Source organism: Watersipora subatra, chromosome 5 (assembly GCF_963576615.1).
Source record: "Watersipora subatra chromosome 5, tzWatSuba1.1, whole genome shotgun sequence".
In the NCBI taxonomy this organism is placed as follows: Eukaryota; Metazoa; Bryozoa; class Gymnolaemata; order Cheilostomatida; family Watersiporidae; genus Watersipora; species Watersipora subatra.
In genome coordinates, this window is record NC_088712.1 from 29,969,918 (window position 1) to 29,990,238 (window position 20,321).

Sequence of the window (20,321 nt, forward strand, 5' to 3'; positions counted from 1 at the left end):
TGCCTATGTGAATCCTTATTTCCATCTCTTCTATATATTAATAATAAATATTGTAATGCCATTAATCCTGAAAATGATCTGCTCCTTTCACTTAAAAGGAAACATGTCAGCTAATAGCAAAGAAAAGGTAGGAGAACAGAGGAAGATCATAAAGTAAGTTGTTTTATATATTTTGCTGATGTGGGAAAACCTTAGACACTTCTTAGAATGACCTTCCAATAATATATTGTTTACATATATTCTGAATATGTCTGTTTTTCATTATGCTGTGAACCTTTTTGGTTTCATTCTAAACAAGGGGGTGCAAAATTGTAGGAAAGTAGAGCTTTACCCTCCTGTTGCACGGCAGACTATATGATTCTTGTTCTACAGTCAGAGAGATGAATATGAGTCCCATTGCAGTCCTGATTATTTCAGCTCATTATGATTAGGCCCTGCCTTCCAACACTTACTACATGTACGTATATGAAATGGAGATCATTCAACAGATAATGACGCCTATTACAGGAACAAGGCAGCCTATAACAAAATACTATCATATATGCATCAATACAGAGTACCACAATTTGAAATTGTGAAATACCAATTCGTAAAAAACTAACCATAATGAGCTTAGTGCATTAGCGCATTAGAGCAGAGCCATTAGTGCATTCAAAACATAAAAACATTTGGAGTATGTGGGATTTGTCTTCACTCAGTAATGGTTCTGTAAAAGCATCAAGTAGACAAGCACATATAGACGAAGCCAACAGTTCGTGTGTGTATATAGCATAGCAACAAGGGGAGGTAACTAATCAAAAGTAAACGACTCTGACTCATCATCCGTAACTTGATAAAACATTAAAAAAATGATAAACTTCGTTGGCATCATAGACAGCAAGTCTTGTTTTGCAGTTACTGCAATTGACAGGGTGGTAACTATCTACTTCCTCGTTGACTGCTGCTGCCGGGTCCACACTAACTAGGTCAGCAAATCCACTAGGGTCGTGGTTTACTGATGTGATACCACCGCCCAGCTTACGCTTTCGTTTGTTTTTTGGAATTCGATTCTTCTTGTACTGCAGGGTCTCTCCATAGTTGACCATAGTGTTCATGGTGAACATAGCTCGATATTGGTGATCGTAAACTGCATGCCTACAAAATAGCGCCAGATTACGTGGAGTAAAAGCTACTTTTATTTTAATAACATATACAATAGCTGCTCCTAATGTAAATTTCACTTAACGTAAAAGATTTATGTAAAGTTTTTGTTTCATACTACGTAAGAAATTCCATATAATGTTAAGCGTCAAGTCAGCGCAAGTACTCAAATTTGACATGAGTAACAAGAGTTCCATAATCACCCTTAAAAATGTTTTTTCCCTTGCAACACTTAGGAGAGAAAATAACATATACGGTTATCTCTATTACATGTACTAGTAATACTGGTAGTCAAGTGTGCTGTGAGAGATTGTCAGGAGTGTCGATAAAGTGAAGAGAATAAGTAGCTGCACAATTATTCAGAAATACTTGAAGGCGGTCGAGCAGTGCAGGTGTGAGATTGTCTATCAATCTGAATGTCACGAATTAGAGTCTCGTTGAAATCAACCTGTTATCCTAAGGCCTAACACCGGATTCGATAAAATGGACGGACAGATTGACACCGCTCTCACAGTAGTGGATATATATTTTGTTTTACTTTATTTTAGATACACGCAATATTTTTTCTTTCCACAATAGACTTTGCTGTCTAGCAAAAAAGTGAAAAAATTGATTTAAATGGACATTAAAGATGTTCACTTAGCATAAAACTACTGCAATCATGGACCCTAAACCAAGTGCAACAAAACTGAGATAAGTTATCGATACAAACCAATAATACCACAGGTACTATAGTTACTATAGTCATTAAATTAAAATGTTAACCCTTTCGTGGGCGAATTTTCAAAACTAAATCAGGCTCCCATGGGCGAATTAATTTTCCAAAAAATCAATTTTTTTCAAAAGGTTCATACACTTTTCTGTGTGTTATTATGTGCATATCTCTATGTTTAAAGATGCATATGTATACATGTATATGTCCATAGGCATATATATATATTATAAACAAATAAAAATGTATAACATAAAATATATGCTTTTCGTAATAATTGTCTATTTACGAATGATATTTTCGAAAGCATTCTCCTTTACAAAGGCCCACATCACAGTCTTTGCACCATGTACTTATTTGTGCAACAAAGAGCTCCCACAAAAATGTACTTCCTGGATTGACAGGCTCAAAAAACTTTTCAAAATACTCTACTGGTTGAGCATCTACTGGAGTAAATACTGGGCCTGTCACTGCTCTAAACTGCTGAATTGTAGGAGATTTATCTCTGTTTATGTTGGTTATATTCTTCCAGGCACTGGCATCCCTCCTACTCACATCCTCATCATTACTGCTACCAGCCTTTTCATCACTGTCACTTCCAGATGTAAAGTCATTACAATCACAATTCAAACCTGATTCACTGTCATCTCTTGCTACTAAATCTAAAAAGTCACTGTCATCTCTGAATCTCTTAGTAATTTCGGTACTAGTACTTGCTTTATGAGAATAATCTCGAGAGGTTCTTTTAGAAGTCGCCATGACGGTAAACTAAAGTCAAACTCTCAAAAAATTCGGTAAATCCGAAGCAAGAAAAATAAAAGTTGATAAATTATTTAGAACAATTTTCTAATTTTTTTCGAAAGTTTATTTATTCATCACTGCTAAAAACGATTGTTTTTTTTTCAACCTTGAAGTCAATTTTTGAGGCTAACAGAAAATACTATATCATAGCTTGCTATTGGTAAAAAAAGTAAACAAAAAACGGCATTTAGCTAACCAGAAACGGCAATAATAAAATACGTTACCGAAACGACAAAAACGTCGCACTGCCCATTAGCAGCCGTATCGCAAAGCGACAAAAACGTCGCACTGCCCGCGAAAGGGTTAAGTATTGTTTTTCCTATTGAAGGGCTGAAGGGGTGAGTTTGGGAAGATATTCACAATTTATATGTATTTAACAGTTTGTATAACATGAAATACCTACAATGTCTACATTCTCAGAACAGCTTTCTTACGTTTTAGGAGCATCTACTGTACTACGGTACTACTGTACTAGGTACCCATTGTACTACTGTACTAGGGTACCCATTGTACTACTGTACTAGGGTACCCATTGTAATACTGTACTAGAGTACCCATTGTACTACTGTACTAGCGTACCCATTGTACTACTGTACTAGCGTACCCATTGTACTACTGTACTAGTGTACCCACTGTACTACTGTACTAGAGTACCCATTGTACTACTGTACTAGTGTACCCACTGTACTACTGTACTAGTGTACCCACTGTACTACTGTACTAGTGTACCCACTGTACTAGAGTACCCATTGTACTACTGTACTAGTGTACCCACTGTACTACTGTACTAGTGTACCCACTGTACTACTGTACTAGCGTACCCATTGTACTACTGTACTAGTGTACCCACTGTACTACTGTACTAGTGTACCCACTGTACTACTGTACTAGTGTACCCACTGTACTAGTGTACCCACTGTACTAGTGTACCCACTGTACTACTGTACTAGTGTACCCACTGTACTAGTGTACCCACTGTACTACTGTACTAGTGTATCCACTGTACTAGTGTACCCACTGTACTAGGGTACAAAGGCTAGTGATAATGAAGTTAATAAAGTTGAATACTATTTTAATAAATGAATTGATGTCAATAGAACTAAAAAAATGAACTAATGGCATGGACACTGAACCATCTTCCATCATACACTTGTCATCACACACTTGTCGTCATACACTTGTCGTCATACACTTGTCGTCATACACTTGTCATCTCCTATCATACACTTGTCATCTCCTATCATACACTTGTCATCTCCTATCATACACTTGTCATCTCCTATCATACACTTGTCATCTCCTATCATACACTTGTCATCTCCTATCGTACACCTTTCATCCATATGTTAGTCCAGATAACTATCAACCTGTAAATTTTCTGATCGAGCAATGCCATATCTTGTTATATTTAAACAGAACTATTCTTTAAGCGCTCATACAGCAAAGTATCTTCTCATGTGAATTGATTAAAATGAGTTTCAAATTACTTATAGATCAATAATTCAAAGGACCATTGCAAGCATATTTGAACTTACTATATGATCTGATCATTTTAACCGTGATAAAGTTTGTTCAATTTTAATCTTGAAACATACTGGCAGTGAGATCACCTCCAACATCAAAAACAATCGTAAGTTATAAGTAAGTTATACAAAAAGACCTTTTAATAAAATCAACTAACATTTGGTGTAAGTCCATGTTAAAACCAGTAGAAGCTGAACAATTTGTCATTCAGACAGCTTGAGTTGTAAGTGTATAATGCTGCATATGTCTAGAGTTGTAAGTGTATAATGCTGCATATGTATAGAGTTTTAAGTGTATAATGCTGCGTATGTCTAGAGATGTAAGTGTATAATGCTGCGTATGTCTAGAGATGTAAGTGTATAATGCTGCATATATCTAGAGATGTAAGTGTATAATGCTGCATATATCTAAAGATGTAAGTGTATAATGCTGCATATGTCTAGAGATGTAAGTGTATAATGCTGCATATGTCTAGAGATGTAAGTGTATAATGCTGCATATGTCTAGAGATGTAAGTGTATAATGCTGCATATATCTAGAGATGTAAGTGTATAATGCTGCATATGTCTAGAGATGTAAGTGTATAATGCTGCATATGTCTAGAGATGTAAGTGTATAATGCTGCATATGTCTAGAGATGTAAGTGTATAATGCTGCATATATCTAGAGATGTAAGTGTATAATGCTGCATATATCTAGAGATGTAAGTGTATAATGCTGCATATGTCTAGAGATGTAAGCGTATAATGCTGCATATGTCTAGAGATGTAAGTGTATAATGCTGCATATATTTAGAGATGTAAGTGTATAATGATGCATATGTCTAGAGATGTAAGTGTATAATGCTGCATATGTCTAGAGATGTAAGTGTATAATGTTGTATGTGTCTAAAGATGTAAGTGTATAGTGCATAGATGACCCATAAATAAAGTCATATAGAGAGACCCATAGATAAAGTCATATAGAGAGATCCATAGATAAAGTCATATAGAGATGCATAGATAAAGATACATGGATGAAAATATTCGATGGTTATAAAAATTCGCGAATTCTCAAACAGTGAATTCCGCGAATTATTAAATTCCGTGAATAATTAGGTCTACTTTTAATCACAAGGGAGAATAACTACTGCATCAAATTAAAAACTAGCCGCTAAGCATAAATACTTAACATAGTTGAGTTCCAAAACATTTTTAAAATCATTGCCTGGGCTTTGAGCTAACACCATTGCCAATGCATCACATTTCTTTACAAAATTATTCAAGGTGTCACGAGATATGCAGAATGGCGTCATCGCAAAAATAGCCGCTAGGTAGAAGTACTAAATGTAGCCGAGTTCCAAAATTTCTTTAAAATCATCGCCGGGGTTTCGAGTTTTATTGCCATTGGATCAAACTTTACAAAATTATTCAAGGTTTTCACAAGTTATTCGGCATGGCTTCGTCATCGCAAAAATCTCCCCTAGTCTTTTCACATTGAAATCAACTCCATCAATCTTTAATACCGAAGTTGAGGACGATCATGATTCTGATCTGGACATTATGGTATGTATTTGGTTTGCAGTGCAGATACGTTTTTTCATAATTAACTGCATTAGTTAATTCTTTTGTTTAAAAACTGATCGCTTTTATCCCACGACCAAACGAGCGGAGCGAAGTTTGAGAGTTTTTATGATAAATGCATGTGCACACAACTTACGAAAATTATTCATCAACAACGTCGCAAACCCTTGGTTCGAAATCTCATCAACAAATTTAACCATCGTTTTGTAGAGTTGTTAAAGTATAATAATGATACAAAACACATATAAGCCTATTTAAATATGTTACCAAGTCTTTGTAAATTGTCGACAGTCTCTTAAAACTTACCCATCTGATCGGATTATACACAAATAGACATATTAATTTGGCCGCAAATCGTTATTAAAACTTGCTAAGCCTTACTTTTATCAAAATTAAGACCGGCAATTGAAACGCCGAGTGACAGAGAATAGAACCATTAAGTCATGCGCATTTCACGAAAAAATAATGTGCACATTTCACCAGTATATAGCATTGTCAAATTGCCGAAGGTTTCTGTAATTAACGTAGAAGTACAGAAATCGTTTCTTTTTTGCCGATTTCAAAGTAACTGAAATTTTGGAAACTTGGATACTTTGGTAATCTAACAGATGTTCAAAACAGTGAAAGTAAAGGAAATGACAATGATATTTTTTCTAACGATTCTTATGAGATTATTACAATATTTAATTATAAGTTTGGATGACTATTGAAGTGTAATAGTCACACTAACAACATCGGTGATGAGTAATATGTTACTGTTATTATTTTTTGTAAATAGTTTTGTTAAATAGATTTTCTAAAAATCTATAAAAATATCACAACTTCTTGATATTGTTAGCTATGACGTTTTGAAATGTAAACAAAATTGTGCATTGGTTTTCTATTATTACTATATTAATAATATTGGTTATTCAAATAATATTAGTGCATTTTACTTCTAATATTGGCCAACATTGCATTTCTCCTATTGTAGGGGTAAAATATAAACATATAATCTTTTCCTTTCATTATTGCTGTTTGTTGTATATAATAACACCCACACCCAGTACATTACAGCTACCAATGCAGTTATCCTATTGCACTGCAGTGCCATTTGACTGCTAATATTGCATTTCTCAACCATCAGTACCCTTTCTTTTTTCCAATACCACTTTGATCGTGTGCTGTATGACAGTGGAATTTCTAGTAATAATAAAAACCATAAATAATTCACAATTTGTATTTGTTAGTGATGAATAAACCTTCTCGGAAGTTGTCGTCTCTTGCAAGACCAAATTCAGCATAAATTAATATAAAATTTATCATCTACTAAATTTGTCTATCAGAAGTAGATTTTTTAAAACCTTTTAAAGATTTTTTTGTGTTTACTGCAGATTGAGAATGAAACAACCTACTCCGATTACGAAAACTATAGACGAGTAGTAATATACATCAAGGCAGGAATATTGGCAGAGAAGCAACTAGTCAACCTAGACCCTTCATCAACAACAACTCCTTGATATTGCTGCAGCAAACATGATTATATTATATTTCATGTATAGATATATTATAATTTATTACAACCTGGAGTGTACAAATAAAATATTTCAAATAAAATTTTACAAACGATGACTGGAGTAAATATAAACAATTTAGTCCATATGGCGGTTGTCTAGCAATAAAATTAAACTGGTACTCTTGATAAGTGAATACTAGCGTGTAATGGTGCTCTCTGACTAGTTATTTTGGTAATAGCAGCTCTGTCGCTGTCACTGTCTTGGGTAAGATGTTAAGGCGATTCTCTCGCTACTACATGACTGGTAAGAAAGTTATCATCAGAACTCTCCTCGTGGCTTACTATTGTAAAGTTCTGCCGGTTGGCCAAAACTTTGTGCTCGTAAAGGCGTTTTTGTTCCTTTTGTAAAACAGATATATTCTCCTTGTAAGTAGCTGCCTGCGGTCACTTCTACCTCAACTTCAAGACCTCCCTGAATGATTGGTGATCTTCTAAGAATGACATCTACCACCCTTGCAGTCATTGTGCTTCCGTGTATGATGAAAAATCTCTCTCTCACACTAAAACAAATAATGAAGCGGTAGGGATGGAAAAAATAAATATTGCGTTTTACCGAAGAACCAAAGTAAATTCAACAATTTAGTAAATGGTTTTGAAAAAACTCATTACTTACCACAAATTTTTGGTTCATCAAAGGCCTCCAAATCGATGAATATTCGTGAAAACCTCTGAACGCAGCAAAAATTTTATAGCTTAGCATGATCGACTCGTAGTTGCAAGCTATGGTGTTCATCGCGTTTCGGTGTATGTGCACACCTAAACACGTGGTGTGCGCATGTGTAGGGTTAACTCTATTGCTAGCCGCAATAGAGTTAACTCTTCATAAAGAGTGACAGTGTTCAGCCGCGAAATTTAACTCCGCGAATAAATTCATCCTGTAGGGTATAGAGATCTACAGATAAAGTTTTATAGAGAGATCCATAGATACAGTCATATAGAGAGACCCATAGATAAAGTCATATAAAGAGACACACCAAGTTGTACAAAAAGACACATAGATAAAGTCATAGAGAGAGATGCATAGATAAAGTCTTATAGAGAAGTCCATAGATAAAGTCATATTGAAAGATCCATAGATAAATTCATCTCACATATAATATAGTTATATAGATTGTGCTGACCAACTCGAGTATAAAGACTTGCTATGAAACTCACTTCTGACAATCCAGGCAGACAGTGCACATGCAGGCAGGGCAGTTCAACACCGCGTCTGTCTTTGCTTCATTACTCTTCTTACCAGATATACTGGAATCATCGGTAGAACCAGCTGAAATCCCTTTACACACCTCCCTCTGCTTCTTCACCCACCGCTCATCATCGTCATCCATCTTGGAGTCATAAAAGAGCTCATCATTTTCAGTAGCCTTCGTATGAATTCCACCTAACCGGAAGGGATGTAAATTAAGATGCTTCAGAACCAAATGTGTTGGTTGAGTCTTGGAAGTCTGTATGACCTATTGACCTATGTCTATTTATATCAAAGGAAATGGCTGATAAGGACTACCCTCCTTTTCAATACAAAATCTTATGACAGATTAAAGCTGATTGTTACTAAAGTGCAACTAACAATCAACCTTGACACACCAGATACGCAGTAATGGTATCTGGCCAAGTCAGAACATGTGTAACATTTGGCTACTAACAGTGATGCCTTGTTATATTAATTTGCCATTTTGTGTCACAGATTCTGTACTTTGAACAAATTAACTTGCTCAGCACAGCAAATGGAAATTGCTATCCAAATCATCATTAGGACCTGAGAAAGCATCTCTACAAAAGCTAAGATCATCACTCAACCACTTTGAACACAAATACAAATTTTGGAATCGCTATATTCTAGTACATCTCCCACCTTGTTCCCTCCAATTCTCGCTGTACTGACTAAAAGAGTAATTAGCTCCCATCTGACTTTCAAGCTCCGACATCATTTCCTTTTCGAACTCATCTTCAACTGAATCGGACGGACCAAAGCTTCCCCTTTTGACATGGTTCCTTTGCTGACCAACCTCGTCATCAGAACTGTAAATGAACTATGATGAGAGAGCAACACCCAATTCTACCTGTGATATTATTCATGATCATCTATGCAGCACTCTTATACTTTACTGATTATGATAGTTTTGCTTGTTAGTTACTGCTTTTCTATATACATGTATATATATATATAAATATGCAGAATTACTAAACCGGTGATACGAATTCACATCAGCCGTTTGTATTTGATATCTTCTGACCATTTAAATTGACCAATGGTTGTTTGTTAACCAACAGCCTATGCTTTTTCTAGTTTCGAGGCAAAACTTAAGAAAGTGCATATGAGACTGTGTATAAGGTTGTAAACATATGCATACATATGAAAAATAACCTTGATGCAGTATATTACTACTACATATACTACAAATGCAAAAGACACAGACAAGAATATACAAACGTTGTTGGGAACACCTTTAAAGTTGTATGCATGTTTGTTTAGGCGCTAAGTGGTTAAGGGTAATTTGTTGCAGATTTCATCTATTCAAGTTCAAAATTTCATTTCTAGAATGTTACAAGGGTAAATTGGAAAAGTTTAAAGGTTGACTTGCAACAAAATTCACATTACAGTTATTTGGTATCAAAAGATTCGCCATGTCTTACTCTGTTGTAGGTGCCAAATATGTGGAAATGTGATTACAAGCTCTTAAAAGCTCAAAAACGAAAAGCTGCCGTAGATTGTAATCTCTTGATTTCGATGACGTATCCGCGGATTTTGGTTATTGTCTTGTCACGTGATGTTCTCGCGTGAATTGAAAGGCCAATAAAAAGCTCAATATAAAACTTATCGTAGCAATAGTTTATGACAAACACTTCGGGTTTTACTGAAGACTCCATATCAAATAAAGATGATCGCTACTTTACAGTTTCAGCTTGGCCATTCCGTCCGACAATTCAACGTACGTGTACATGTCTGAGTTGCGATCATAAAAATGTCAAATTCTGAAGAGTTAAGACCCTGGCGTTTCGAGTCTGACGCTCTATCTGAAGAAGGTCCTCAACTGAATCAAACCTCCCAGCAAGTAAGCACCGCCACTAGCCAGCTCTTATGTGACAAGCTAGCTAGTAGTAATAGTTTTAGCTAGAGAGTGATAGAACGAATATTATTATATATATATGATTTTAACGATGATAATTATCGCTTCATATAGCGAAAAAATAATTACAGATTTTTCTTGAATGACAACATTAACCATTTTAATATTTAAATCTAGTGCTGCACTGATATACTGTTGGATAACATCGACCTGATGTATTAGCTATGGTTGCATAAACATATCTGTTCATTTCTTTAGGAGCTAATACCACCGGCTACAGAGTGGTGTGTCTGCAAGAGCTGTCAAGACATGCCATCTCTTCCTGAATGTTTGTGCTGCCATGATGCTGAGTTTGCGCATCGTCTCCGTGACCGCGGGGAGCATGAATGCCTGTGTATGCACCCTGATGTGGACGAACTTGTGGCGCCTGCACCCCTTGAGTTGGGGTGGAATAATTACCTGCGATATCATAGTGTGTTGGATTTTCATTTAATGTCAACAACACCAAAGCTATGCTAATGTGTCAAGCATTATCTACAATTCTTGTTTTACACATTTAATGCATCGGTTGAACACACATTCTGAACTCGTGGAACACAAGGAGAACTGTTATATTTGGCTTGTACACTTACTACAGTAGAGAGTGTATTAGTTTTATGATTTTATTATATAAAGATCGAGATTATTTTGATGATCAGTAATTATTGTTTTTCAATAATTGTTTTGGTAGATAATCTATTCCCATTTGGAGAGCCATCACCAAATGCTCGGAAAAGGTTGTGTGCATACCGCAATCTTGTGTTTTGGCTTATGCCGCAAATCTTGTTTGCAAGTCTGCAAACTCTTCTTCATCATCTGTTGGTGGGAAGAGAGCCCGAATCTTAGACACCAAGCAGGCAGGTAGAGGCCGTCGCTCACCGCGACGAATTTGCGGCATAAGCCAAAACACAAGCTTGCGGTATGCACACAACCTTTGTAACAACATTCGTTGTAATGAACCGCACTCTCAGGCCATGGAAAATTAAATCGGCCTGGCATCGCTTGAAGCCTTCCAGCTCTATGGCGTTAGAGCTGGTGGTCTCCGTTGAATGGAAAGTAAAGAAAGTTACGACCAACAATCACTTTCACATTATTTGAATGAATTATTTAGATGAATAATGAATATAATGATGAAAAATCAGAATTTTAAATTATAATATATTTCGCTTGAAGGATGACATATTTTCATTTCAAGAAAAAAATTGTTTCTAAATGTTGTTATTCAATTAGTGTGCCAAGCTTTTACTCACATTTTCCAAGTTTATGGGTAAATATCAACACTCACACCATGTAAGTATTCTCTTTGTTGGTAGAGGCAAACGCTGTGGCTTGGTCTCGTGATGTTCAGGAGCGACAGAAAACGGAGGTTCTGCGTAAGGCATCCGCCAGAAAAGAGTGATGCAGCTGCCAGCAGGGGGTTGATGACGTGTGCTCTGTTCACCCTGACAGTTGTTTCCCAAGCGTACGATTGGTGACAGGAGGCAAATGTAACCTTGAACTCTACCCATCCGCCTTCTCGCACCATCGTGAATGAGCAGGGGAGGGCGCAGGCGTGACAGTGAAGTAGTCGCTGGAGTGCTGTCACACCTACTATTATTTTCTCCTGTTTGAAGGAGGATTCGGGTCTGAAACCACAACACAATAGTTGACTTGCAATAAGATTTGTACAACATCATTTCCTGTTATTATATCATATTTGCTTGATCAGAAAAAGAATAAATATATAGCCATGCAATCATGACACAGATTTTACAAAACCTCATCAGAATCCATGATATTGTAAACATAAAAATGTGAGTAATAACTTTATGGATATTCTTTATATTTTGTCAAGTTTGGTCAAGTTCAGCTTTACCTTACATGTAATTGGAGAGTGTTTGACACTGGCCAACATAGCGCTCAAACTCTTCCCAGTCTTCAGTGGTTGGCACAAACTTTTCATCATCTAATAATAATCATCTAATAATATTAATACGCTATTAACGATGATACCAGAAAATGACAATAACTATTTTATATAACATATCTATAAGTGAGTGGGGTTAAGAAATTTGGTGAAATTAATCGTGAAACTTATAACATTATTTTATCAATTATAGATTAATATATTACGTTTTACAGATAGATATGCAGTATGAATTAGTTTTGTTATTATAATAAGAATAATACACATAATTAAAAAGATAAAATACTAATAATATCATATTACAATTAAATGACATTAATATTGTAATATTAAATATAGATTAATACAGTAGTATTAGAAGAATACTAGAAAATAACCCGAGTTACTACTACTAATACAAGTAGTTCATTAAATAAATTACTCACGTGTTTTGGTGACATGTGGAGTATGCAAACCGATTAGAAACCATGTCGTCTTTGAAATGGCGAAAACAAAGGTAAGAGTAAGCAGGCGAATAAATAGTTTGTCACATACAGCTTCATCCAGTTGCTCCACGTCCGGTGAAGGTCTGGTCTTTTCTCTGCTCTTGGCCAAGAAAAAAGGTGCTTCTCAGCTTGGCAGCTGCACAAACATGATGTGGCGCGTTAGACATTATGACGAACTGAAATTAACAAGTTTAATACGAGAAAGCGTGTCTGCTATTGGCGATAGATCAAACTTGAACTGAAACTAACATTATCTGATCATGTGACTTACAATTCCCGCCATATGGCGAACAATTTCTACAGCATTTTCCGACCATCACAGCGGACCAAAAGGCTCATCATGTTTATCAGAGGATGATATGCAATCGTTCAAGCTAAGATTAAAAATTTGAACATATTTTCATGGTAGGTTTTAAGATATCAGTGCTCAAAGTTGCAGCATTACGATGCCGATAAAATAGACGCGTATGAACAATAGACATGGCTTTTATTGGAAGCGTGAAGTATATTTGTGAAAATATTTCGACGAATAAGGTTGCATGAAAGTGTAAACAGAAACCATCTCGCACAACTATGTCACATTTTAGCCGTTTTGGAAAACGAATCCAAACTACGGCAGTCTTGTGTGGCTGTGATTTTCTGTTCGTTTTTTAGCTTTTAAGAGCTTGTAATCACATTTCCACATATTTGGCACCTACACCACAACAGAGTAAGACATGGTGAATTTTTTGATACCAAATAACTGTAACGTGATTTTTGTTGCAAGTCAACCTTTAAGGAACAGAGTTAATAGCACAAGTTTCCAACATTGCTGGTTATTGCTAAACTTTATTTCTCAAACAATTTGAGAAATAAATAAATTTGAGAAAATTTGGTCACCAATTTGGTTCCCACTGTAATAATATGTATCGTAGGCAAATTACCTGTGTACCAGTATCGTAGTAAAGGTCAGAGCTTATTGGAAGGACAGGGACTGGCCAGCCAGGGGGAGGGGTACTAACTGCTAAAGCGTGATTATAATCTCAATCTAGTTCGTAGTCTACTTGTGTATTGCGCGCGCTTCCACTGCCGCTGTCTTTGGCGGTCTCCCGAGATCGAAATTACGAGCATTAAAATGTCATGTGCACTTAATTAATACCATTACACCTTCCTAAGCATGATTGACAGAATGAGTATTTTTTAAAAATGAGTATTAATAGTTTAACTGTAGCCTTGGGACATATTGATAGGTATAGGTTAAAAAGATAACAAATGATTAGTAGCTAACAACTATTTACAGGGGTAAGGAATGGCCAAAACTGACTCACTTGGGAGTGGGCCAAACGCCTACTCCATGTGGAAGTCCTTGTACCTAAATGGAAGGACTTCGCGATTAGCTCGAGGCTGACGCTCAGAAACAGACGCAGGACTTATGGGAGATGTCGGGGGTTGAGACAGTATTTCAGGTGTGGTTTGGCAGGAGCCTGCAACATCACTGTTATCTGTGGGAGAATACTGTGCATCAGCATTCGTAGCAGGAACTGCTACAGTAGTCATGCGAGCATGATCAGGTTTCATGTGAACACGGTTTCTCAGGACTATGGAGTGGCCATTATCTACAAGATAAGACGTGGGAGAGTCATGATGATCTATGATTACACCTGGAGATCATTCTTTTTCTGCATCAGTCCTTATGAGAGCAGAGGCACCGGGTTGCATTTCAGTTAGAGTCCGTGCCTGGCGATCATAATATGCCTTTCTCATTTCTTGGTTAGCAGCTCAAGCTAGCTGGTTCAACAAGTACGGGTTTGAGTAGCTCAGCTGTGATTGGTAGGTCACTTCTTATTGATCTGTTGAACAACATTTCTGCCGGACTGAGTGAACATACTGTCACTGGCGATTTTCAATATCTCAGTAGTGACCGGTATACATTCTCCTCCTACATCCCCCTCTTCTTCACACTTCTTTAAAAAGTTTTTCATTGTCTGCACATTACGCTCAGCCAACCCATTGGACTTCGGATAGTGAGGACTTGAGGTGACAATGGTGAAGGACCATTCGGATGCAAACCTTTGCATAATTCGACTGCTGAAAGGCATGTTGTCAGCCAAGATTGATACAGGTACACCATGTACGGCAAACACAGACTTTAGCGCTATTACCACATCCTCAGCAGTCTTTCTCTTGAGTAGTCTCAGCTCAGGGAAGTGAGAGCAGCAGTCAACAAATACCAGATAGTCTTTGCTTTTATACTCCATGACGTCCATAGCAACTTCGTTTCAAGGAAGGCTAGGTACCTCATGCGACATGAGTGGCTTTTTCTGTTGGTGTCTAGCAAATCTTGCACAAATGTGACAGTCCATAATCTCATTCTTTATATCAGCAGATATTCCAGGTCAGAAGAATGACTTTTTAGCACGCTCCCGACACTTCTCAATGCCCAGGTGTCCAGCATGAAGAGATTTTAACATTGATTTTCTCAGGGAGCTGGGAACAATCAGGCGTTCTTCAAAGTAGAGAAAGCCATCTAGTTCATATATATCAGCTCTTATGTTCCAATAAGGCAGTAGAAGTGTCAGAGACTGACTCCGCACTGCCCAGTTCCAGCCATCCTTTAGGGCAGTCCTTAACAGTAGCATTGCATCATCTTCAGCATAAGCATTCCTCATAGTCTCAACTGTGCCAGAATCGGCTTCCAAGCTGTGAACCATTACAATCTCCTTTTCAATGTCAGCTTGATCATTAGTAATTCTTTGGAGATAAGCACGCGACAGCGTGTCAGCAATATAAAGGTATTTCCCTGGAACATAAGTCAGCTCAGATATATTGTATCGCTGAAGTCTCAGTAATAATCTCTGTAGTCTAGAGAACACTTTGTGTAGAGGTTTATTCAGTATATGAACCAGAGGTTTGTGATCAGTTTGCGCATGTACCTTGCGTCCATATAGATAGCTGTGAAAGCATTCACAGTCAAACACAACAGCAAACAGCTTTTTGTCGATCTGGGGGTAATTGCATTCGGTCTCGGTTAGGCTTCTCGATGCATAGGCAACAGGTTTACCATCCTGTAGCAACACAGTTCCAAGGCCACTCTTTAAGACATCAACCTGCAGATGAGCATCTTTAGTTACATCGAAGTACTGCAAGACTGGTTCAGACGCGAGGTGTTTGATAATTCGAAAGCTTTCCTGTTGCTTATTTGACCATGTCCATTGGCTATCAGTTCTCAATAGTACCCTCAGCGGTTCTATGCAGGCTGACATGTTAGGTATATAAGCCCTGAGAAAATTTAGAGTACCAATCAACCGCTGTACTCCTTCTCGATCAGTAGGATCTGGCATGGCATTGATTGCAGTCACTTTCTCGGGATCAGGTTGTAAACCATCTTTCGATACTACATGGCCAAGGTATGGCACCTCAGACTGATTAAATTGGATTTTCTGACGATTGAACTTTACATTGGCTGCTTTAGCTTGTCCGAGTAACCTACGGAGATTATTATCATGCTCTTGTTGTCTTTCCAGCTACAATGTCATCAAAATATACTGATACACCGGGCAAGTCTTCAACCTTCTTTTCAAAGACCTCAGCACTTAAATGGAGCCCAAATGGAAGCCTGTTAAAGCAGTACCGGTCAAATGGGGAGTTGAAAGTAGTCTGCAGACTACTCTCTTTTGTGAGTGCCACATGCCAGTATCCATGTTTCATGTCCATAATAGTGTAATGCCGCATTCCATTAAACCGGAAAGCAATGTCCTCCAGTGTTGGTATTCTGTGGTGTTCACGCTTTACAGCTTTGTTAAAATCTTTTAGATCCAAGCATATTCTCACAAAACCATCTTTCTTCTCTACACATACCATGCTACTGACCCAGTTTGTTGGTTTGCCAACTTTTGAAATAACCCCAGAAGCTTCCATACTATCCAGTTCCTTCTTCACTCTATCCATAATGCTCAGAGGTATACGATGAGGATGGTGCACAACAGGCTATACTTTCTCATTGATGCATATCTCATGCTCTCCTTCTAGATATCCTATACCATTGAATACATCAGGGAACTCATCCAAGATTGAGATATCACAAGTCACCTTATCTATACGACAGATCAATCCAAAGAGTTCAGCTGGTTTCAGACCTAAAGTGGGGGGCAGATTCTCATCAACTACTTCAAAGTGGACTTCATGGCTGATACCGTTATAGTTCACAGAAAGCTGTACCGCACCAACGTTGTTGATTTTCGAACGGTTGTAACCATAAAGTTTTACAGCAGTGGGTAAAAGTTTAGCTTCCAGAGAGCGGATGGTGTTTAAGGTGATACAGTTTGTTTCAGCCCCTGTATCAATCTTGAATGGAATCTCCAAGACTTTCTGCTTGTGGCTTACATTCATAGACAAAATCCAAAATTTAACAGACTTGAGATTCAATTTGCTTGGGATAGCGTTTACCGAGCCAACAAACAGACTATTCATCTGTCTCTCAGTGTTGCTCTTGGGTTTGCGGCATACCTTTTCAAAATTATTTTTTAGCCCACAGTTGTTACAGGTCTCTCCATAGACAGGGCAACGGCCTTTAGCATGGCTATATCCACAATACTTGCATTCTTTGCGAGGTTTGGGCTTTTTAGGTATAGCACCCGAGTCCTGTTGAACATAATTAAAACAAGATTCAAGGGGCTCATTCTGTAGAATATTTACAGCTGTGTCACTGGTAGATAATCTGGACATTTGCTGTTTTGTGATTTCTACAGCGCGTATGTCATCCAAAGCATTCTGTAGGTTGATGGCCCGGTCCCTAAGAAGACGTTCTTTCAGTTTAGCATCAGATAGCCCAAATACAATACGACATAGCAGCATTTGATCACGCAACGTACCAAATTCACACTTGGCAGCTTGTGTTTTCAATTGTTTAATAAACATGTCAATAGACTCGACATCAGCTTGATTCATTGACCAAAATACATACCATTCATACAACATGTTTCGTCTCGGGTTACAATATGCCTTGAATTTTTCTAATACATCAGTTAATACGTCTCTGCTTTCGCCAACTTCATACTCAAACTGACTAAATATCTTTGTAGCCTCCTCACCGGCCTGATTAAGCAGTATAGCTACTTGACGTCTGTTAATCAGACCATTCTCAACCGGGGTAACACCCTTCACAGACCTGCCAACCCAAGAGTGGGGCAATGCGTGAGATTTGGTTTTGGGGCAATTGATGTATCAATGATAGTATATATAAAATTGTGGAAATTGGGGCAAAAATCTCACGCATTTTCATTTTTTCTTTGAAATGATTGTGTGAATCTTATGCCCAATGCGTGAAGGTTGGCAGGTATGACCCTTCATGTCTGGCTTCAATACTAAATCAAATGCTAGCAAATAATTTTCAAGAGAGATCCACCACTTTCTCCAGTTGTCAGAAACATTTCCTTCCAAAGAGAGCTCTCCAAGAGCTTTCAAGCCACTGTTCACCATGAAAATCCCAATCAGTCACAGAAGCTAACTACAGAAACAAAAAGCGGAAGCAGAAAATAACCAATTAACAGAGCAGGGTCCAAAAACTCCGGCTGCTACCATGTAATAATGTATCGTAAGCAAATTACCTGTCTACCGGTATCATTGTAAAGGTCAGAGCTTATCAGAAAGACAGGGACTGGTCGGCCAGGGGGAAAGGTACTAACTGCTAAAGCGTGATCAGAATCTCAATCCAGTTCGTGTTTATAATCTACTTGTGTATTGCGTGCGCTTCCACTGCGGCTGTCTTTGGCGGTTTCATGAGATCGCAATTACGAGCATTAAAATTTCACGTGCACTTAATTAATACCATTACACCCACTAGAATGTGTGATGTATAAAAGTAAGTTATATCTAATCTTCAGACGAGGTAACATACTGAAAATTAACAAATTTTAGAAAATAGGTACGTTATTTAGGAATTTTTTTGTTCTATGTTGTTTTAAATGGCAGCATAAATATGGCGGTCATAACTCACTCTACACATAATTATATGTGCATTGAATTTTGTGTTGCATGAAGACAAAAGAATCAGATAAAGCTATGTTTGAGTAGCAAATACGAGTAAGTCTTTTTTGTTGCATACACGTGAAATTCAAATGATTTTTAAAGAGTTGAATAAGTTTGGTATTGGAATGATCACTACTATCTTAACTAATAGTTTAACTTTTTGCTGTATTATTAATAGCAATGAAAGACTTAGATTATTTCAATTCCATTCTTAATATAAAAAAAACCCGCGCTATAATTTGAGACTTTCCTAGATTCTTATATAATACAAGAAATGATGAAATACTTAGGTTACAGTGTAGATTAGTAATCAATTTCATTCTTAATATAAAACAGAAACCTGCGCTATAATCTGAGACTTTCCTAGATGATTCATGTCGTTCTTCAGATACGTAACATAAGCTTTACAACTAGAGCTAAACTTAGATCTGTCTCGAAATTATCTTGGGTTACTCAATGATATACAGCCCCCCATGGGGGGCTGTATATCATTGGGTTACTTCATCAAAATAATTTCTATAACAAGAATCTTTCTTAGTTGACAGCAGAGTACAGCGATATGTGATATTTGGTTAAACTGACACTCGCGTGATATCCTGTTAGACGAGCCCCTGGCACACACCTGGAGATGCTGTGCATAATACGTTAACTACTAACTACCACTACTGTTAACTGTTAGTACGTGCACGTACATAGCTGCAACATTACGTAAATTTAATGGTTAAGCAAATGGCAAAAAAGAGTAAAGTTCCATTCATTTATCAATACAATATAAGGAACATGAGAAAATATCAAAGTGTCAAAAATGCTGAGTGCTATTATTACTGGATTTTCCTCACTATGACCGCACTTCAAGTAAATTATATTGTGGAGTATTCAAAGTGAAACTATGAACATATATTGCTATTTAGAGCTTACTCTTCACCACCCTCTGAATCTGTATCGTCTTGCAAATCAGAAGCCAATAAAGCGGCCATGAAGTTAATAGCCTTACAGAATAATACAAAATTGATTGACCCTAAAAAGGATTAACCGTTATACAAACTAGTACAAGTACTTAGGCTTCCGTTCTATTACGATGTACTGATCTCTAAATTCGTCGCCGAGTCGCTGGCGCGATGAGTTAAGGAAATAATTCGGCAGAATACTTTTTGCCTAGGGTTTATTTCTCAACGATACAGTTGTATTGTCTGAATACATCGCATAGTCATACTTTTGGCGAAATGTTTGTTTGAACAACTCACCATTAAGCGTACTTTGTGATAATGAAATAGCCTCTGAGCAATTTACTTTTTGTTTCAACGACCAATTATATCAATACATAGAATGAGTGACCTGATGATCCTAAGCTATATTATAACAAGCTCTGACTATCGCCGAACCAATAGCTCACTTTGGAAGCCAACGTTATTTTCTCGAGCTGAACCGAGCGTCCAAGCTAAATTGATATATGATTGTAAGTACAATATATCTATTTTGTATGTAATTTAGTCTCTGCTCGATCTGTTCGTTACTTTATTTAT

At 37.2% G+C, this 20,321-nt stretch overlaps 1 protein-coding gene across 1 annotated transcript; it reads right to left on the bottom strand.

Moving 5' to 3' along the window:
• Positions 1-387: 387 nt before the first annotated feature.
• LOC137396441 (E2F-associated phosphoprotein-like) lies at positions 388-19,863 on the bottom strand. Its single transcript, XM_068082724.1, has 4 exons — positions 19,717-19,863; positions 9,147-9,313; positions 8,450-8,675; positions 388-1,134 (listed from the first exon to the last, which is right to left on the bottom strand). The coding sequence occupies exons 1-4, from the start codon at positions 19,773-19,775 to the stop codon at positions 819-821; spliced, it is 768 nt and encodes a 255-aa protein (XP_067938825.1). The 5' UTR covers positions 19,776-19,863; the 3' UTR covers positions 388-818.
• Between the last annotated feature and the right edge of the window lie 458 nt (positions 19,864-20,321).

Bases quoted from the DNA above. Each gene is read 5' to 3' on its own strand.
- LOC137396441 (XM_068082724.1), bottom strand. From the start codon at position 19,775: ATGGCCGCTTTATTGGCTTCTGATTTGCAAGACGATACAGATTCAGAG. The intron at 9,314-19,716 runs GTAAGCTCTAAA...GTTCATTTACAG, and splicing joins GATTCAGAGGGTGGTGAAGA to TTCTGATGACGAGGTTGGTC. The intron at 1,135-8,449 runs GTGAGTTTCATA...GCTATTTTGTAG, and splicing joins GTCTGCCTGGATTGTCAGAA to GCATGCAGTTTACGATCACC.